The sequence below is a fragment of the Pteropus medius genome, unplaced genomic scaffold (assembly GCF_902729225.1).
Source record: "Pteropus medius unplaced genomic scaffold, Ma_sr-lr_union100, whole genome shotgun sequence".
NCBI lineage: Eukaryota > Metazoa > Chordata > Mammalia > Chiroptera > Pteropodidae > Pteropus > Pteropus medius.
The window spans coordinates 37,660,833-37,682,027 of NW_024349800.1; the positions used below are offsets into that span (position 1 = coordinate 37,660,833).

At 36.5% G+C, this 21,195-nt stretch overlaps 2 protein-coding genes and 1 pseudogene across 7 annotated transcripts in view; 2 read left to right on the forward strand and 1 right to left on the reverse strand.

Moving 5' to 3' along the window:
- The window catches only part of CAMKMT (calmodulin-lysine N-methyltransferase), a 339,386-nt gene extending 329,394 nt beyond the window's left edge, over positions 1 to 9,992 (reverse strand). The window contains exon 1 of the mRNA XM_039887277.1: positions 9,705 to 9,992. Within this exon, the coding sequence (XP_039743211.1) occupies positions 9,705 to 9,977 (273 nt within the window). The 5' untranslated portion in view covers positions 9,978 to 9,992. The remainder of the gene's footprint in view (positions 1 to 9,704) is intronic.
- Positions 6,484 to 7,213, forward strand: LOC120621700 (40S ribosomal protein S6-like; annotated as a pseudogene).
- Positions 9,993 to 10,056: 64 nt separating the features above from the next.
- PREPL (prolyl endopeptidase like) overlaps positions 10,057 to 21,195 on the forward strand; it is a 36,454-nt gene continuing 25,315 nt past the window's right edge. The window contains exons 1-2 of one of the 6 annotated variants that reach the window (XM_039887272.1): positions 10,057 to 10,461; positions 11,740 to 12,279. In XM_039887272.1, the coding sequence (XP_039743206.1) occupies positions 12,061 to 12,279 (219 nt within the window). In that variant the 5' untranslated portion in view covers positions 10,057 to 10,461; positions 11,740 to 12,060. The remainder of the gene's footprint in view (positions 10,462 to 11,739; positions 12,280 to 21,195) is intronic. The other 5 variants (XM_039887270.1, XM_039887271.1, XM_039887273.1 and 2 more) reach the window with 5 other exon arrangements.

Here is a 21,195-nt window from a genome sequence, read left to right on the forward strand (position 1 = left end):
ATACCTGAGTGATTGTTAAATTATTCTCTCCAATTTTGTATATGTTTGACATTTTCCATAATAGAAAGTTTTTTTGAAGATATACACACCCTAATTGTCATAAATAAATAAAAAATAACAAATCTAAAACTCCAAATATATTTAGAAATTAAGCAATATACTTCTAAATAATCTATGAACCAAAAACGGAAAATACAATGAAAATTAGAAAGTATTTTGAACTGAATGATAATAAAAATACATTTCAAACACAAAATGCAGCTAAATCTATGCTTAGAGGGAAATTTGTGGAAAGGCTAAAATTCAATAAGCTAAGCAGCCATTGCAAAAATTAGAAAAAAGAAGCCAATTAAGTTCCCAAAGAGAAGTTAATAAAGTAGAAAACAAACATAGCAGGGAGGATTAATAATATTAAAAGTTGATTATTTGAAGAGATTAATAAAACTGATAAATCCTTGATGAGACTAACAAGGAAAAAAGAAGGTATAAATATCAATGTGACATATAGAAATCACTATAGATTCTACAGGCATTAAAAAATAGCAAAGGGATAGTATGAATGCTAACTTTGAAAATTTTAGATTAAATGGAACAAGTCCTAGAAAAATACAACTACAAAAATTGGTACAATTTAAGAAGAAATAGAAAGTCTAAATAGTCCTAAACTATTTTAAAACTAAAATGCATAAATAAAAATCTTACCACAAAGAAAACTCCAGGTCCAGAATGCTCACCAGGAAATTACACCAAAAGTAAGAATTAATACAAATCTTACTACACTCTTCATTAACTCTCAAATAACCCTATGGGATAGATTCACATTTTGTGAGAGAGGAAACTGAGGTAAAGGGATGTTAATTTGCTCAAAGTCAGAGAGCTAATAAGATGCAAGCCCAGAGTTCAAATGCAGGCAATCTGACTACAGAGCCTGAATTCTTACACCTCTGCTTGTGGACAATATGGGAGACTGGCTTCAAACATCCATTCCAACTTCCTTCTAAGATACTTTTCCATATTGTAAAGCTGAAAATCAGAAACTACACTTCCCAGAATCCCTAGCAGCCAGAGTTGTAGATGTGATTCTGGGTTAGCTAATCGAATGCACTAACAGTCCCTCAAAGATTCTGTAAGCACTTAGTTCACTATATTAAACCCTTTTCTGCTTAAAATAGCTAGAATTGTTTCTCTTATCTGAAAAGGAACCCTGGCTCCAATGATCCCATAATTCTTATATGGAAAAGGGCAACCTGAGATCAGAATCAACCAAGAAAATACATCATAATAAATATATCTTGAGGGGGAAAAAATCTGTTTAAAATTTATATATTATGTAGAAGGCTTAGAAGGATTTTCTTTTTTTTTAATGGAGGATCAGAAAAGATTACCTCTCCTTGATTTGGTTGAAAGTTTCTTTCTTTCTCTCTCTCTCTCTTTTTTTTTTTTAAGAACGTACTGTTTCAAAAGCCTTTACCAAAAACAGGGTCTTATTATTATCTGTCAACCATGGCCATCAGGAATAAAACAAACTGCTCAACAGAGCTTACTCTTAAGAAAAAAAAAAAATTAAATTTTTAAAAATGTAGATATTATAAATTATCCTGGATCTTGTCCAAATAACGTCCAAAAAACAAATGCCTTTTTATAATAATTAAATTACTCTGATGTCAAAGTAATGGCACCATAAACCACTAAGGTAAAAAATTATTTAAGTCACCACCACATGTATAATATTGGAAAGGGCTTTATATTTAGTAAATCCCATGATCTGCAACATGGCAACAAGACGATACTCAATGACAGTAACAGGCAATATGTTTAGAATAAATTAAAAAGAAACATATCTTTATGTAATCTATATTCAGTAAAGGTAATTACAATAGAGGCCAAGTCAAATTACTTCTGACGTTTCTTTTTAAAGATTCAGTTGAAGGTCATCAATATTTGCAGCTTTGTGAGCTGAGAGGATATGCAAATCTCCCACGAAGGTAACGCCCACTATCCAAGCTAAAACAGAAAAATCCCAGTGAAAATGCAATGTAACCAGGAAGTTATAACAATGACAGTAATAGCTACTATTTATTTTGAGTATATGATATGGCAGATTCTGAGCTAAAAATGTTACAATAATTAATTCCTCAAAACCCTCCAAAATTTGTTCTTCTCCCACTTAATAAATGAGAAAGAAACAGGCTTAGAAAGTAAAAAGTTGCCCAAATTCCTTCAACTTACTGGAGGCTTACTTATGCTACCTTATCCTTATATGTTGCCCAAGGATTTAAAGTGGCTTAGAAAGATGCACAAAACAAGATGTCATTCATTAAAGATGGATGAGAAAGAAAAAGGGAATGCAAGGGTAGGGACATAAAACAAAGTTAAGAATAAAGGTGACATTTATGCTTCAAAATTTTATATCTATTTTTGTATATGTACATAGACGTGTAAATGTGTGGACAAAATTCTGAAAGAATACTCATCAAACTGTTAACAGTGGTGTCCCTCTGGAAGGAAATGGGAATGAAGAAGGTATCTTGGGAAACAAGGGGACCTTTACCATTAACTTTATTTGTTAATGTGTGTATTGTTTGAATCTTTTGCAGAACTGTATTCCTCTATGACCTGTGTATTCCAGAAAGCAATAAAATAAAACACTGGAGAGGGCATGGTGGCTGTTTTCTTCTGAACCAGACTAGCAAGAACTGCCTCAACTTTAGGAATAATCTCCTGAGATAGAAATGAGACAACCAACTGTAGAGACATCAAGAAGTTTCTTCTAAGCCCAACCACTTTCATTGTACATAAGCTTGTTCCTGCTCTTTCAATCCTCAGAGTGTGCATAGAAGCCAAGCCCATGGCTGGCAAGAGGGACCTCTTTAGACTCAAATACAGAAGTGTCCCACTTCCACCTCTTTCCACAAAAAGAAGAATAAAGAGGAGGAGGGGAGGAGGGGGAGAAGGAAGGGGAAGAGGAGGAAAGGAAGGAGGAAGAAGAGAAAGAAGAGGAAGAAAAAGAAAGGTGAAACAGAAGTACATTCCATAAAGAGCTAAACACATGACACAGGAAATCAGTGAAGAGTACACAGTAAGTGGTAAGACGTAGGATTGGAATCCACATACGTCTGATGTTAATGCTCTCTTTCCACTGTGCCAGAACACTGTCTGTAATTCTGCAATAACGCCTAAAATGAGTTTGAAACACTAAGACGTCTTCCTTATTCCACTCACCATTTCAGTAATAAATAACTTAAGGAAAAGTCATTATAGGAAGATAAAAGAAAAGGCAAGAGGTTTTAGAAAATAAACCAGGACTAAGTTCAAAGAAAGGTTATAAAACAAAGTTTTGGATCTGAGCTAGAATCATGAGGTCAAAAGAATACCTGGAGAGATCAGCTTTCTAAAGTGGCAAAAAACAAAACAAAACGAAACAAAAACCTAGGGGTGGGAGAGCTATAGCGACTCTTTTCTTCCAGGAATTTAGAAGAAACAAGGCAATAGTAAATGAAAACCAGGTAGACAAAAGTGAAAATTATGAGGTTGTTTGAAAGCTCCAGGAAAAATAAAAAGAAAAACAAAAAAGGTTCTCACCATACACACACACACACCCCCCTACACACACACGTGCACGCGCGCACACACACATATACATACACACACGGTGATGGATGTGTTAAATTGATTGGAGAGGGGATGTCTTCCACAAGCACACATATATCAAATCATCATGTTGTACATTTTAAAGATATTACAATTTTGTAAATTACATTTTGATAAAGCTAAAAAGTTTTTTAAATTAAAAAAATTAATTTTAGTAAAGTTCATATAAAAGCATCATTTTATATGGACTCAAAACTTTTTTTTTAGTTTCAAGTATAAAGTACATTGGTTAGACATCTATACAGTTCATAAAATGATCCTCCCTATTGTTCCCTCCCTCCCCTAGCCCTCCACCGAGCCATATTAATGCTAACTGCATTCCCTATGCCGTGCTCCCCATCCCCGTGACCATTCATCAGCTACTCATTTGTAGTTCACCCCATTCTCCCAGCCCCCAAAAACCCTCCCCTCTGTCCAACAACTAATTGTCCTATATTTGTGAGTCTGTTTTTGATTAGTTTGTTCTTTTTATTCCTTAGGTTCCGCATATAAGTGAAATCATATAGTGTTTATCTTTCTCTGTCTGACTGAAATACCTTCTAAGTCCATCAAAGCAATTTCTTTTTCCATCCCCTCCCTTTTCATATGTAGGGGTCTTGTTTTCTTATCCTTTCAGCCATTCTCTATTTTGGTCGGAGCACTTAATTCTTTTTCATGTAAGGTACTTATTGATAGGGATGTAGTTTCAAAACTGTTTTTAAAATAGAAAACAAATCACAGTTTTCTGGTCCTAATTTAAATAATAAAATGAGCCATATAAAAATATGCAGCATTATTTTAGAAAAGGTGGTTAAAGTATTTAACCTTTAAAATTATTACATTTACTTTCTGGAAAATTATCAATTAATAGTCTAATAAATTTTAGAGCTCTGTGAAACTAAAAAAACAAGGCTTTTGCACTTACAGCCTTTTAAACATTTTTTTTTCTTCACTCCACAATTAAAAGTTCATTTCTTTTAAAATAAGCATTGGGGAAATACTTTGTTTTTAGACTGATAAGGTTCATACTTTTAAATTCAAGAAAACACTCATGTTCACCTTTTTAACCTAAAGCACAATCCTAAATATTTTTAAGAACTCTAATTAAACCAATCATTAATCTTAATAAATCAGAGATATGAAAGAGAAACTCTGCAGTCACCGACTCATATGTCAACATGGTTTAAACAACAGGAGTTGAGTGAGCATTATACATAGACCCTTAAGGTTAAAGTATGCTCCACAGAGCTTGCAAAAATCTATGTAATCTGTAACTATAGCAATATACAATCTATAATCACTTGAAATATCAGTTTAACCTCAACAATGAAAAAGTCTTATAATATAATGACGTAAAAAAAAAAAAGGGCTCTAAGGAGCCTGCTCAGACCTGCTGCAGGAAGCCAGGCAATGCAGTGAAAACCAAGTCTCTCAGCTCCTCGCTTACGAAGGGATCCTAACCACAATCCTCAGCGCAAGGTCTATACACACCACACAACCATTTCTGAGACATGGTCTCTTGGTGTCTGTTTGCCATTTTCTACAACAGAATCAGAGGCCTAAAAGAGCACAAAATATAGTAGTGGCTCTCTTAACTAACTTTCTGGATTAACAGACATTCTCCATTCCATCTATTAAATATTCAGACTAGGCCATGTGAACCGAAAGGTTGTGGCCCAGGCACTATTTTTGCCTGTCCCTGCTGTGTGCTTGCCAAGTAAATTGTGCTTCTTCACAAGTTTTTTATACCAATTATTCTTGTTATTAATTAAATATCATAAAAACTAATGAAATCATTATTAGCAGTAGTAATCATTACTTCATTTTATTTTTATGTTGTGTCTATAAAAACTAAGTTGAATGTTTTGGACAAATAAAGGTAAGTTTGATTGATATAGGTAAGTTGCTTAAAAATTTACTACCAATTTAGGTGTGGGATGTCAACTGTAAAATCTAGAGAATTAATTACAAAAATCGAGGAGTCGGCACTCAGATTATAGCTTCACTTTAGAATATGTATCATTTTTATGATTCACCTCTTTAACCAACTTTCTCAGCTAACCAACCCAAGTAAGAGTTCTTCTATTATATGGCATTATTGTTCTGGGAACAATTTTGGTCACTCACATGGAATCGTTTTTCTGGTAGTCAATGGTTTTCAGTATTTTTCCTCAAAATGAAAAAAACAGTCCTCTCTTCCCATGACTATATTTCATCAAATCCAAGACATCATCAATCATAAGATTCACCATTTTTTTCTTCCTTCTGATGTTATATAGAATAGACTATCAATTGACCAGTGTGCCATCACCTAAAAGACATATCCCAATTTCAAAGGTGTTGGAATTAAAACTATGCATCTTAGAAGATGAAAAACAATTTGAAAACAATCATGTTCACTGTAAAAGAAGTTTAAATACAGAAAAGTAAAAACTCACTCAAAATTCTACCATTTGGGAAAAACACACAGTTAAATATCTATCTACACATATAGAAATAAATAACTATGAATAATTCTAAAGGGATCATACTAAACATGCTGTTTATACCCTGTGTTTTAGATTTTTTTTATATTATATCAGTTTTTTGATATTGTAAAGAGTATTGTGATGATCTCCCTTGTGTACACATTTTTGCATGTTTATCCAATATGTAATCTGTTTTTAAATGTTAAAAATAAATCAACCAAATCCTTTGTTAGGAAAAAAAAAATAGGATTAGAACATAGAAATAGAAAATGAATTGATTTCTAACCCTGGAAAATAATATCATCGCATCAGCAGTATATACACTAAAATAATCAGAGATGAAAGAGGTTTTAGCTCTTTTTCATGGTGCCTTGGAGGCTTTAGGATGAAGCTGAACATCTCTTTCCCAGCCACTGGCTGCCAGAAGTTCATTGAAGTGGATGATGAATGAAAACTTTGTACCTTTTATAAGAAGCATACAGCCACAGAAGTTGCTGCTGATGCTCTGGGTGAAGAATGGAACAATTATGTGGTTCGAATCAGTGGTGGAAACAACAAACGAGGTTTCCCCATGAAGCAGGGTGTCTGCCCACTACTGAGTAAGGGGCATTCCTGTTATAGACCAAGGAGGACTGGAGAAAGAAAGCGCAAATCTGTTTGGGGTTGCATTGTGGATGCCAATCTGACTGTTCTCAAGTTGGTCATTGTGAAAAAAGGGGAGAAAGATATTCCCGATTTCACCGATACTACTGTGCCTCGTCGCCTAGGGCCCAAAAGAGCTAGCAGAATCCGCAAACTTTTCAGTCTCTCTAAAGAAGATGATGTCTGCCAATATGTTGTGAGAAAGCCCCTAAACAAAGAAGGTAAGAAACCTAGGACCAAAGCACCCAAGATTCAGCATCTTGTTACTTGACGTGTCCTGCAACATAAACGCTGGTGTATTGCTCTGAAAAAACAGCATACTAAGAAAAATAAGGAAGAGGCTGCAGAATATGCTAAACTTTTGGCCAAGAGAATGAAGAAGGCCAAAGAGAAATGCCAGGAACAGATTGCTAAGAGACTCAACTTTCCTTCTGAGAGCTTCTACCTCTAAGTCTGAGTCCAGTCAAAAATGATATTTTGTAAGAGTAACAAATAAATAAAATCAGACATAAAAAAAAAAAAAGAAAAAGAGGTTTTAAAGAAATTTAGTTCCACTCTCTCATTTACAAATGAGAAAACTGAGGTCCAACAAGATTGCTCATGATCATACAAATAATTAAGGGCAGATCTGGGCCTAAAATCAAGCTGCATTAAATTCTATTGCAGAAATCATGTTGTTTCTTTCAGCACTGATAGTCTCAAACATATGGTATCCTGCTTTAATTTAAATTGTATTGTGAAATGTTCCATTAATCAGATTCTTCTGCCAAATATTCATATTTCTAGTCAAGATTATTCCTTTTGTAGGTGTTTGTAAGCATGTAATGGTCATTGCTACTTTTTCATCTGCTCTATATCCCTTCCTCTTGGGAATGGCTCCTCCCTTCTCTCTATATGATAATGGTGAGGTTATTATCTTCCCTGATACATGTGGGCTGATGAGCCAGCTTAGCCAAAGTGCTCCATTCTCCTGGGCACAACAATTGGTCCAACCTTGGTCTATTAGAAGAAATGATTTGGGTGTTGGGGAATAGGGTCACTTCTCTGGGTCACTAGCTAGGTGAGTGATGAAAGCCTGTAGTTGCCAAGTTTGGCCAACAGGACATTAGCAGAGGCTTAAAATGTGTTTCAGTGGTCAGGTCTGCTCTCATAACTCTATCAACGCCATGAGAACAAATAAGCCAAGTGGACCAAGGATTAGAGTCATGTGGACCAAGAATGCAGCATAATCATTCAGCTGCTTGTAGCCTATGTCAATTAACTCCCAGATTGCCCACAGACGCACAAACAGAATAAGTGCTCACTGTTGTATGCTACATATGTTGTAGTTGATTGTTACTCAGCAATAGCTAGCTGATACAATACACTGAGGAACAGGTGCTATGGGCCACTTAAAGATTGTCCTTACGCTCAGGCTTTCCACAACACTTAACAATATCTACTAAAAACCAACTAGCCCAGGCCTTGTACTAGGTGTAGAAGATGGAGATTCATAAAATATCTTTTCCCAGGGAAAACTCCCATTCTAGTGAGAAAGGTGAACTTTGATCAAATGATCATAAAATAATGTGACATGGGTTCACTAAAAGAGTGAGCTGAGGGTCTAACTCAGTCCAGAGGAGCTAGGAGATGCTTCAGAAAAGAGGAGGTTGAAATAAAAATCTGAAAGATAGTCATTCATCAAGTAGAGAAGAAGATAAAAAGACTCTAAGCAGTGGGCACAAGTGTACCCAAACATTAAATGTCAAAACATGTGAGGATAAGTGTTGGTCAGTTAGATTTTTTACTATACTAAGAATCACTGGAGTCATCACAATAAGTTTTGATTAATTTAAGGGCCTAATTTACTACTTTGATAATTCGACTTTAACTGTTTATTTCACTATAGAAAGTTCCTATGACAATGATCTATGAAAACACTCAGTTTATTATCCTATAGTACCATCTGTAACATTAATAGCAAAACCAGATCATGAATGCTCTGTAAAGACTTTAAATGCATCAGCAAAGAAGTGATCTTGGAGTTATGTCATGACAGCACTGGAAGGCCACCAAATAAAAAGATGACTCGAAATAAGTGCAAAGTAACCTCCCAAATACTAAACACACAATCTCAAAGTGCAATAGCTGGGAAACTCTTCCCGAAATACAACAGTCAAAAATGGAAAGTGTTCTCTCGAGGAAAGTTTTCAACAGAAGCCTCAGGCAGAGTCATGACACTGGTGTGTAGAACAATAAACAGATTTCACTTTAAGCAGTTTGCAAAGGTCAGTGATGTCAAATCAGAAATCTGTCAAACCTGCACATGACTGAAGTTATCAGCCAACAGCATCAACTTTGAAGTACGGGAATATACCGCCATCAAACAAGCTAGTCCACCTCGGACAGCGAGAATCTCGCTGACCATTTCAAACTACAGGATAAGCATGTAACTTTCACATCTCAGTGAAAGAAAGGGAGCTCTTGTTACTCCCTTCACTCCGCCCAGTACGGAAGAAACTAGGCAACGCGTGCAACGTCACAGTCCCAACACAGTCAACCACGCTGATCTCCAAAAGAGGGGCCAGACTTAGGGCCGGAATCAGGATAGGGGTTAAGAAGCTAGAAGAAACCTGGGAAAGGAAAACAGAAGCAGGAAAGAAGAGCAGTATGGGGTAGACAGCGGCGGTCCCACATATTCGATTGGAGAGCAAGGAGGAAAGTCCCCCAGATGCAGACAAATGTCTAGAAAGGAATTTTCTACTTCGATCTGAGTTTCCGAGGAACTCCGCATTGGCTGCCCCTTCCCCGCCCAATCCCATCTGATTTCTCCCCTTTGGTGGGACGCTTAGGCGAAGTAAGGGGGCGCTTCTCTGGTAGCACATGGCAAAACTGCCCAGGGTAGAGTAGCTGCCGGGTCGCACGCCCGGCACAGGCGAGGGGAGTGGTCAGAGGCAAAGGTGAGATGAGTGAACTCTCCCTTACCTGCCGCAGGAGTTTCCACCTGGCGGCTCCTAAGGGTGCCGATACTGCGGGCCCCAGAACCGCGCCCCCGCTTCCCGGGCCCTCGCGGGAGGCGTGCTCAGCCTTGCCGGACCCGGCCTCGGTGACTCGAGACTCCATCCCACTGGAGCCGCCTACATACGAGACGAGCCGCCGCCACCACAGCTCTTCCCTTCCAGGACCTGCACTTCTTTCTTCCCTGTCAGGACCTGAGACGCCGGGCCTCCCTCCCACTGCCCACCCCGGAATCCGCATTTCCGGTTTTCGCGTCTCCTTGGCAACCAGGCCAGCGCTGCTGGCGTCATTGCACCATTTTGCTGGTGGCCACCTTGAGTGAGGGCGGACCAGGGGGAGAGGGAGCTGTGGCAGAACTAGTGGGACGCTGCTTCTTTTTGTTTTCTTCCCTCCTGCCTCATCTCAAGCTCGGAATACTAGCAAAGAATCAAAAGACGTATTTTTGCGAGTTAACCCAGGAGGAGAAAAAAATATATCTATTCTTGACCACAATAAAGATGGCGAAATCTGCTTAGTGCTCGTGCTGCATTGGGGTTACGCAGACCGGCGTGCTGCAAACCAGCTCGGGCAGCTCTAGGTAGGTTGTGGTTCTGCGAGCTGTAGAACGCAGACTTCGGCTGGACGCTACTGAGGTTTTACCTTCGCTCCGCAAGAGCTTCGGGTTCTTCGGCCTGCCTTCATTCGTTTTGGTGTCCAGAACGAGACTGACTGTCTTGCAGTTTGCGTACGTATGGGTGGCATATGCTGGGGTTCTCTTCCCTTCTCTCCTTACCCATCCAGCCACCCCTTAGTCTCTTGGTCCTTGCTTTTTGACCAACGTCCCTTCATTGCATGGCACATGGTAAACCATTGCCCTCTCGCATTCAAATGGCCTCATCAGTGGGATGGAGAGCTGCACCGGAGAAACAGCTTCTCCCAGGAACACCTGTTCGTCGACCCACCCATCCCTAGCTGTGCATACTGTCTTCTCACTGCGGCTGAGATAGATGGATTGAGGCCGCCCTCATGTATATAGTGATTTAGGATATTTATTTATTTTGCTGGTGTCAGCTGCTGATCCCCTATCCCTACCCTCCCGTTATTTTACTGCGACATAGAGATAAAGGGGGCCGGGGGCGGGGGCGTGATAGTGGATCAGAGTCATAGTAAATCTGACGCGGTATTGTACCTGTGATACCGAGGGGCATTTTGTGGAATACTTCCATGATGACATGCAACACTGTGCAACATACCTAGATCTTTCCTATCCTTATAATAGTAGCCACCATTTATTGAGTGGTTACTACGTGCCAGATATTGCGTTATGATCTTAATATAAACTCGTTTTGTTCTTATAACAACTCCATAAGGTAAGTTTTGCAGATGAAGAAACTGAGGCACAGGTAGTAAGTGCAGGAGTGAAGACCTGAATCCAGGTCTCTCTGGCTCTTAACTACTTACTAGCTTTAGTTACTTTAATAGGTTAATTAGAACCAGCATCCCAGAGATGGTCTCACATTTTATTTATGCATCCTGAAGTGTTTTGTTTTGTTTTGTTTTGTTGGGGGGGGGAGGAGTTAGCTAAATAGTTAAATATCTTTTTAATGTTAAAGTCCAGTTTGGAGTTTGGGACTTTTCCTCTACTAGTTATCATCCAGGTGACTTGGGGCAGTTGCTTAAACTTCCCAGAGCCACAGTTTGCTCATCTGTAAAATGAACATCATTAATAGCTACTCTGTCAGGTACTTATGGAGTTTAAATTAAAGTATGTAAAAGTGTCTGGCACATAGCAAACACTCACCATATAGTAACCCCCCACACACACCTTTATTAAGTAATTAGGCTTTTCCAGCTTATCCTCCTTATACATATCAAATGTATGTTCTTGATTGTTTAAGATCAAAGCCATTTTACCTTTAAAGCCTCCAGAGTTCCTGAGATGCCCCCATTAAGTCTATGTATATTTGCAAATTTTTATTTTGTTTTTTTGATTTGTTTTCTGTTTTGTTTTGTTTTGTTTTAGTTTGCCCCCATGTGTACCAGAATCAGTGCTGCATAGTTTGAACCTGATAGGATTGACTTTACAATGAGACATTTAAGTCACATCTGCCAAGAAGTATGATTTGAATGAAATTTTAACTTATACAAGTTTTCAGATATTTTTAATCTGAGCTCTCAGCTGTCTGCATTTATTCATTACCTGAGGGGTACATGGCCCTGAAGGGGAGGGATAAGAACTGCAGATCTTAGATGTTGTGAGAACCCACTACTGTATAATTATACCTATGAAATCATTCATGTGCTGCCAGCCCCAAAGGGAGCATAAACCAGGGACTTTGATATCATGGAGCAGAAGAGCAAATTATTTCTCCAAGCTTTGAAGTATAGCATTCCTCACCTTGGGAAATGCATACAGAAACAGCATTTGAATCACTGTAACTTCGCTGATCATTATTACAGTAGAATAAAATTGAAAATATATCAACAAACCAAGTGTCCGCAGAATAAACCCAAGATATCAGAGTTAGCAAGAAACATCCCAAGTCGGAGCTTCTCATGTAAGGTATGGACTGTTTAAGTTAATCTATTCGTAGGTCATTAAGATTAATTTTAGTTTAAAAATAATTTTAGTTTGATTTATTAAATGTTCAAGTTCAATTGTCTGTACTCAAATATAAGTATAAAAGAATATATATATTTATAGAGCTCTAATATATAAAAATACAGTTTTATGAAAATGATTCACCTTAGAAATTCCTCAGTGTGCCTACTAGTGCAATTTAAAGTATAATTCAGTTTTTTTAAATTCCTAGACTATCATAATGACACTTAATAAATTCTAGTAATATGCTCATTGTTTTATGAATACCAAATTAGTAAACTTCAGTAAAGGCTATGTGCTTGTGTATAACTTCTTTGTAAAAAATAAATAAATAAAATTTAAAAAGGACTTGCATCTTTGACCACTTGGGTCCTTTAGGAAGATGCTTTCAGACTTGTACTTTAGGCAGACCCCAAGCTGCGGGAGTGACCTCAGCCTTGAGAACCTTATCCTTATATGTAGAATGACCACACATCCCAGTTTGCCTGGGACAGTCCTGGTCTACACCTGCTGTCCCTGTGTAATTATTCATAGTGTCCCCTTTCCTCTCAAAAGTGTCCCGGTTAGGATGGTAAATTATATGCTTATCCTGCTTGTTTGAGATCAAGCTATTTGTGCTGCTGCCTCTTCGTATAAGTACTGCGCGCTAACTTGCACCACTGCTGCCTCTTTGACTACCTGCCCTACCCTATACTTGTTATGGTCCTTCGATTCCTTCAATTACATTTCGGAGTGATACTCTTGCAATACTTAACATATTTTATTATTTCAGTTTCTGGTTTTGATTGGTTTGTTGCATAAAGATTTTTCTTACTCTGTTTTGACTTCCTCGTTTTTTATTGTGATAAAATATGTGTAGTATAAAATTCGTGAAATGTATACTTCACCGGCGCTAATTACATTCACAGTGTTATACAGCCATCACCACTATCTATTTCCAAAACTCTGTCATCATGCAAAAAAATACACTCATTAAGTAATATCCTCCTACCTTTCCTGAGGCCCTAGTAACCTTTTATCTACTTTGTCTTTATGAATTTGTCTAGTCTAGATAATTCATATAAGTGGAATCATAATATCTACTCTTTTGTGTTTGCCTTATTTCACTTAGAATGATGTTTTCAAGGTTCATCCATGTTATAGCATATATCTGAATTTCATTTTTTATAGTCGAATAATATTCCATTATATGTATATACCACATTTTGTGAATCCATCTCTTAATAGACACTTGAGCGGCTTCTATTTTTAAAAATAATTTTTTAATCCTGTTTTATTCATTTCGTCATTTTGGTTTTTTTTTTTATTTGATTTTTGCCCTTGGCTTATACTTATTTGTGGTGGGTTTTCTGTGTGTGTGGCGTTTGTTTTTGTTTATTTGTTTTTACTTTTTATCTGTTAGTTCCTAGACTTTTACTCCTTACATTTTAGTCTTTCAAATTATTTTTCTTTTTATAGCATCTTAGTTTAGCACTTTGATTCTTTCTTAACTCATTCAGAAATTCTTTATGCCTTCCTTTTATTTCATTTTTACCTTTTGTGTGTGCGCACACACGTGCAACTTTATCCTACTTTAGGAAGATAAACTTTTAAATTTTACTCATTGGACACATTTTAGACCTTTAGATGATTTTATTTTGCCTATGTTTAGACCATTTTGTCATCTTGTGCTTTTATCTTAAGTCTTTGTTTATATATACTAGGCAGGAATTACCGTCAGTGTGACAGCTGTGAAATTAGCTCACATCCTATGCACAGGGTTTACTTTTTTTTTGCTCCATCTATTCCTGAAGCAACTTTTTAATTCTCTTTCAAAGATACTTATCACTTAGAAATTTTGTGTTGACTTGGTGACTCCAAGAAAAGGGACTCTCGGTTATTCTTTTACCTGACAAAGTGGTCCTCCTTTCACATGTCATGTGTCGACCATTCCTTTCTACGAGAAATGATGTCATCTAAAAGCTGTGGTCTCTGTCCTTTATGGTCAATGGGATGTGGGGAAGCTGTGAAGAGACCTGTAGACAAGCATGCGCATTTCCTTTCGGCAAGTGTCCACTCATTTCCAACTGTGTCCACTCTTATGGTTACGGTAACGTAGAAAAAGTACTTAGTGCCTGTAGACAAATTAAAACATAGCTGCTTAAAGTACAGACTTATATAAGTTGACTAAAGAACAAGAGAGGACAGCGTATATGATAGAAATCCAAAAGACATTTCTAGTGTGCCTGGGAACTAGTAGGGACTCTAATCTTCCTGAGTGGGGAAAAAAAGGGAGGTTCAAATGGGTTTTCTTGAAAAGTCCTCGAAGTACCTTAGCTTTCCATTTTACATTAGGCAGATGGCAAAATAAACGTCATTACAGTCATGCACCAGCTAATAATATTCAAAGACTAGTATCAAACCAGATAAATTTATCTTCCATATCACTCCACTCTGCTCTGTCTACAAAAGTAATTTCTAAAATCTTCGATCAGGATAATTTGAAAGATACAAAAACGAAAAGACAAAGAAATGATAAAGGACTAAATACTTTGGTTAAACATTCGTCCTTTGCCAATTTCTAGGATATAGGTCAGCAATTCCAGGTTTCTTGCTTGCCCTCTTCCCTTTCTACCCATTTTCCATACGATTGGAAGAATGCTCTTAAAATTTAAATTATATCATGTCAATCTCTAGCTTAAATCTCTTTCAGAACTTCTTAATATATAAACATAAAATCTAGTTTCTTAATCATGTCCCCAAAGACCCTGCGAGATCGATCCCCTATCTCCTTTCAGCCACTTGGCCCCGCCATTCACTTTGACCAAGCAACAGTAGTCATCTCCCACAATGAAAGAACGTACCTCTTTTCTATCCATTTTAGGGCTTTTACATTACTATTTCCTAATCCATTCACCACTACATGTCTAGTTCCTTTTATTTTAGGTATCGATTAAATGTTACCTCCTGAGAAAGGCCATTTCTGACCATAGTAACTGAAGTAACTGTTACTCACTTTATTTTTAAAATTAGCCTTGTGTTCTTTATGCCACTTTACTACAACTGTTTATTTCATTCGTCAGTTTCTTTTTCTTTTTTTTCTGTCTTCCCAACTGGAATGTAAACTTCGTAAAGGAAGGGTCCGTGTCTGTATTGTTAAGCATTCCTTCCCTGTTGTCTGAGACAGTGCATGACATAGTAAAAAATATTGTCAAATGAATGACTGTTCCCATAAGTAGGGGCCTACATCTATTTTATAGAATGCTATTCTGTGGATTAAAATATAATTCTTGAACCTAAGTCCCAACATAAAGGGTTGAGCTAGACAAAAAAGAAAGGACTCAGAGTGTAGTTAAGGTAATGCCAGGCAGAGGGAGCAACATGTGTAAAAGCTCTAAATCAAGGAATTACATGCAAAATTGCCAAAGATGAACCAAAAGAAGTAAGCAGGAGCCAGATGATGTATAAGCAGTTTTGTAAATCTTGTGAGAAGTCTGAACTGCATCTGAAAAGGAATAGAAAGCCATTGAAAAATGTAGGTGCAATCAGATTTGCATTTTAGAAGAATCACTCTGACTGATTTGTAAAAAATAGATTGGAAGTAGAGAGCCTTGTCAGTAACTCAGTTGAATGAAGATGAGAGCCTAAACTAAGGTCAGATCCTTAGAATGAAGTAAAGTATAATATTTGAAGAAACATTAAACAGAGAAAATCAGTGAAACTTTGTCATTACAGAGTAGTAATATTTGAAAGATCTTAGTAAAAGAATAGAGTATATAGGGTGATAATCTCTTATCTGTTTGGATTCTAAACTCCAAAAGCCTCAAAAATTTTTTTACTACTACTAATTATTACTATTATGATTAGCCAAACCTGACCTACACTGACACAAAGCTATTATTATCTTTATTTATCCCACTTAGTAGATGTTTTGCTCCAAATTCTTAACTATTTGATTACAGGGCGGTGCCCCCCTCATTAGGATAGGCACCATGTTAACTTTCCAAAATCACAAAATTCCAAAACACATCTGGGTCATCTTTATGTATCAGAATAGACTTATTTCACTCAAATATACAGCCTTACTGTTACTCTGATGTTAAGGGTAAGGAAGGAGATGGAATAGATATAACTCACTATTAAGGTAGAGATTTTTATAGACAGTTGGATATAAGAGTCTGGAATTTGGGAAGAGTTGTGTATATATATAGGTACTGGTTGAAGCCATAAGAACCATAACACTATATTTACCTCTGTTATTAATTATTACATCATTTTAAACTTTTTTTCTCTCCCTGTTAGATTGGAAGTCCTTGAAGACAAGAATTTTATAATGTACATCTTTATATGCCCAACACATAGCATAATGGCTACCATATAGTAAAAAAGCAATAAATGTTTGTGGAATGAATTAATAATTAAATGAATGAGGTTTTTTCCTTTTGATGTAACCAGAAATTTTATTGCTGGAAGAAAAACCCCAGAAACCATCCAGTCTGAGCTTGCTCTTTAGGTCCTTGATCTATTTTGATTTCAATTTTTATTTATGGTGTAAGGAGTCGATGTTCAACTTTATTCTTTTGCTTGCGGATAGCCAGCTATCACAGCACCATTTGTTGGAAAGACTTTTCTTTCCTCATTTAATTGTCTTAGCGCCCTTTTTGAAAATCTTTAACCATAAATGTAAGAGTTTATTTGTGGACTCTCAGTCCTATCCTTTTGGTCTGTATGTTTGTCCGTAGGCCAGTATCACACTGTCTTGATTACTATAGCTTTGTAATGAGTTTAGAAATCAGGAAGTATGGGAGCTCTTTCTTTACAAATGAAAAACTAAAGCCAGACCCCAAGATTAAGTAAAAAATAATAATAATAAAAATAAAATAAAACAGAATGCCCTGCCACATGCCTCTTATATTCTAGTAGAAAAAGATAAGTGATTTGCAAAGTAAATAAGTTTTACATGTAAGATAGCACACACTACCTGTGACTATGGAGAAAAGTAAAGCAGAAAAGAAGAAAGAGTGATATGGCAGGGAACTATAGGATTTTCATTTTTCCAGTGTCAAAGGTGGTAATACTTTTGTACAAATAGAGTATAAATTCTATAAAATGAAAACTTTTCTTCTGCTTAATTTACCATAGTATTCCTAGCACGTACACAATTGTGGTGAACATATCTTAAATATGTAACAGACATCTATGTTGAGTAGACAAACTAGTGCAGAGGATGCTAACTACAGAAAAAAAATCAGAATCAGAACTAGACCTCAAGTAACATGTCAAGTAGCCACATGTTACCTTTTTTTTAATACCTTTTATTATTATTACAAATATATACAAAGCCTGAAAGAATACCATAACAAATACCCATGTACCCACTAATCATTGTGACTTTTTTCAATTACATTTAAAGACGTCTCTGTACTTCCTTGATTACATTTCCTTCCTTACCTCCCCAGTGATAATCATTGTCCTTAAGCTCTTTCGAATGTGTTTTTATGTAAATTACACATGTATTTGTATCCACAGATGATACACAGTATTGTTTTGCATGTTTTGAAACATAAAAATAAACACAATTGTATAACTTGCTTGTTTGCTCAACATTATGATGTTGAGATTCTAAGATAATAGTGTATCTCTAGTCATTTATTATAACTGCTGTATATTCCATTGTATGACAAACCACAATTTTCTGTGGATTGGTCTGTAGGTTGTCCAATTTCAACACTTTTACATCTTTAAAAAAAAAAAAAGCTGTAAAATACAATCTTATATCTCTTTATCCATATGTGTTAGTCTTTAGAGTCTATATCCAGAATTAGAATTCCTGATTTTATTTGTTTTTTGTCAAATTAATTTCTAAATTGATAAAACTCTTACCCTCAAACTAGGAAGGAACGTGTGGAAATTCTATATCTTGAATAACACTTGATATTATCAGACCTTTCCCCCTTTTTTGCCAGATTTTAAAACTTTATTTACATATTAAAAATTGTGCTTTTAATAATTAAAATCATTTGAACAACAACAAAAAATTGACACTCTGATTAAACTGCATTTTAGAACCTGCAGGACACCCCGGACCAGCTTGGTTTTTACTCTAAATTTCACTGTCGTCCCACCCAGCTTCTGCCTTCACCAACATGCAAGTTCTTTTCCTACCAGCCAGACAGACAAGTGAGAATTACAAGTGCGGCCTTCATTAGTTCTTGGATGTGAAAAGGGGGCAGCGCAGTCATTTAAATTTGATCCAGCCTCTTGGCCTCTTACAAAGTTAAACAGCTAAAAGAAGTAAAATAAGAAGGCAGTGCTTGTGGAATGTACAGTGCATATTTGGCGGTGTGTTTCTTATTACAATTCACCAGATTGCTTCTCCTGTTCAGTCATTTCTTTTGAAGGCAGTGGTTTTCTCTCTTGCGTTTGTCTTCTTCAATTTCGACATCAAATTTGTCGGTCTAAGCCATATCAGGTTTGTCAGACATGGTTGCAGAGGAAGCTGAGTGAGGTGCGTGAACAAGTGAGTCTGATCTGCTCAGTGGCAGTCATGGAGTCAGACCTTTTCCTTTTTACTCTTTTGATGGATAAATAGTATGTTGTCATTTAATTTTCATTGCCCTGATTAGTAATGAATTTGAACTCCTTTTTTTATGTTTCTTGACTCCATGGGTTTTGTCTTCTTGAATTGTTTATTCATGTTCTTTGACTATTTTTCCTATTGAGTTTGCCTTTTTCTAAAACTAATAAGTTTTTTACATGTCCATTGTCTCTTATATGTGCTGTAGATGTCTTCTATATATTTGTGCTACATCTTCACTTTGTTTATGTCTTTGTTATATAGGTTTTTAAATTTTTATGTTTTGTGCTGTCTGTTTCATTCAACTTATCAATTATTTGTCAAACACCTATTATGCACCATTCTAGTCATTGGGTATATAGCATTGAGCAAAGGAAATAAAAACCCCTGCTTTCATGGAGCTTACCATTCCAATTGGCAAGAGGAGAAGAATAAAGAAATATATTAGTAAAACACAAAGTGTGTCAGAGGCAATAGGTACCATAAAAAATAAAATAAGACAGGGAAAGAATGAATAGGCCGTGCTGAGTTAGGATTATTCTTGTGTGGTGGTCAGGGAAAGCCTACCTGAGGAGGCTTTCAAGACATTTGACCAATAGCTTCAAGTATATCAGAGAGGCCAGTGTGGCTCAGAATAAGTGGGCGAGTAGGAGTGGAGTTGTAGATGAGGCAGCAAGGTAAGGGGACAGGATCCTTTAGAACCTTGTAGGCCATTATAAGGAATTTTCCTTTTCCTTTTGAGTGAGACAGGAAAATCATTGGAGGGCTTTTGAGTAAAGGAGTTATACGATCTGACTTTAGGCTCTATTTATAGAAAACTGACTATGGAAGGCAGAGGCAGAAGCAGAGATAACATTTAGGTTTTTGCGGTAATCCAAAGGAGAAATGGTACTAGTACCACCAGAAGAGTACCAGTACAAGTGTGAGAAGTGGTCAGATTCTAGATATGTCTTGAAAGTAGAACCGACAGGATTTGCAGATCACTTGATTATGGCAAGAGAGATACAAACAAGACTTTAAGGTTTTTTAGCCTGAGCCGCTAAAAGGACAGAGTTGCCATTTATGAATATAGAGAAGATTGTCTGAAGAACAGATTTTTGTTGGGAGAGGGTACGTGGGGAGATTGGAAGCTCAGTTTGGGACATTTTTTGACATACCTATTAAACATCCAAGTAGAAATATTGAGTAGTTGGATATACAGGTTCAGCTTGTTCAGGGGAAATGTTCAAGCTAGGGATATAAATTTGGGAGTCTTCAGCGTATAAATAGCATTTTAGGGTCATGAGATTGGATGAGATCACCAAGGGAATTAGTGCAGACTGTAGATAAAGAAGTGGTCCAGGGCATACCAATGTTAAGCCAGAGAGTTGAGTAAGAACCAGCTACAGAGACTGAGGAGGGCCAGTGAAATAAGAGGAAAACGATGAGAATTGGGTGTCCTGGAAGCAAAGTCAAGAAAAGTGTTTTAAGAGAAGGAAATGATCAGCTATGTCAAGGTGCTGATAGTTCATGTAGTATAAAATATCTAGAATTAATGTTTGTACTCTGCATTGCAGCGGCCATCAGTGAGCACGCTGTAGAATGAGAAGGGCAGAAATCTTACTGGGCTTAAGAGGAGGGAGGAGAGAAATTGGAGGCAGGGAGCAACACAAACAGTTACTTTTTTTCTTTAACAGTCACTTTTGAATAACAAAATAAACAGCAACTATAACTAGATATTTTAAATGAATATAAGATTCTTGAAAAGTGTTTCACAAATGTTAAATAAGATGTATACTAATATGAATACACTTCAGGCATGTTAATTACAGATTTACTACGGTCCTGTGTCAAACAATACAGAGACCATTTATCAAGCCAAGGAAGTTCCTCTCTATTCCTAATTTATAGTTTTATCATTTCTTAAAAGTGTGTTATTTTCTTTTGTTATGCATTAATTGAAATGGCCCTAAGATCTGTCCCTTTTATTTGTGTCAGAGTACATTGATTTTTCTAACGTCGAACCATCTTTTTATTCTTAACATAAATCTTTCTTGGTCACGTAGGTTTTATTATTACTATTACTGTTTTTGTTTTGTGCTTTTAAAAAATACATTGATTTATCATATTTTAGGTTTTTTAATCCATATTTTATAGTAAGATTGATTTTTACTTGTCACATATTGTCATTTTCCAGTTTTGATATCAGGGTCATATTAGCCTGTTAAAATAAATTGAGTAGTTTTAAATAGCTGGCTTTTTTTTCTTAAATACTTAACATATGAGAAGATCATCTGTTCCTTGAAGATTCAAGAAACCTAGCTTTGAAAGTATCTGGGTTT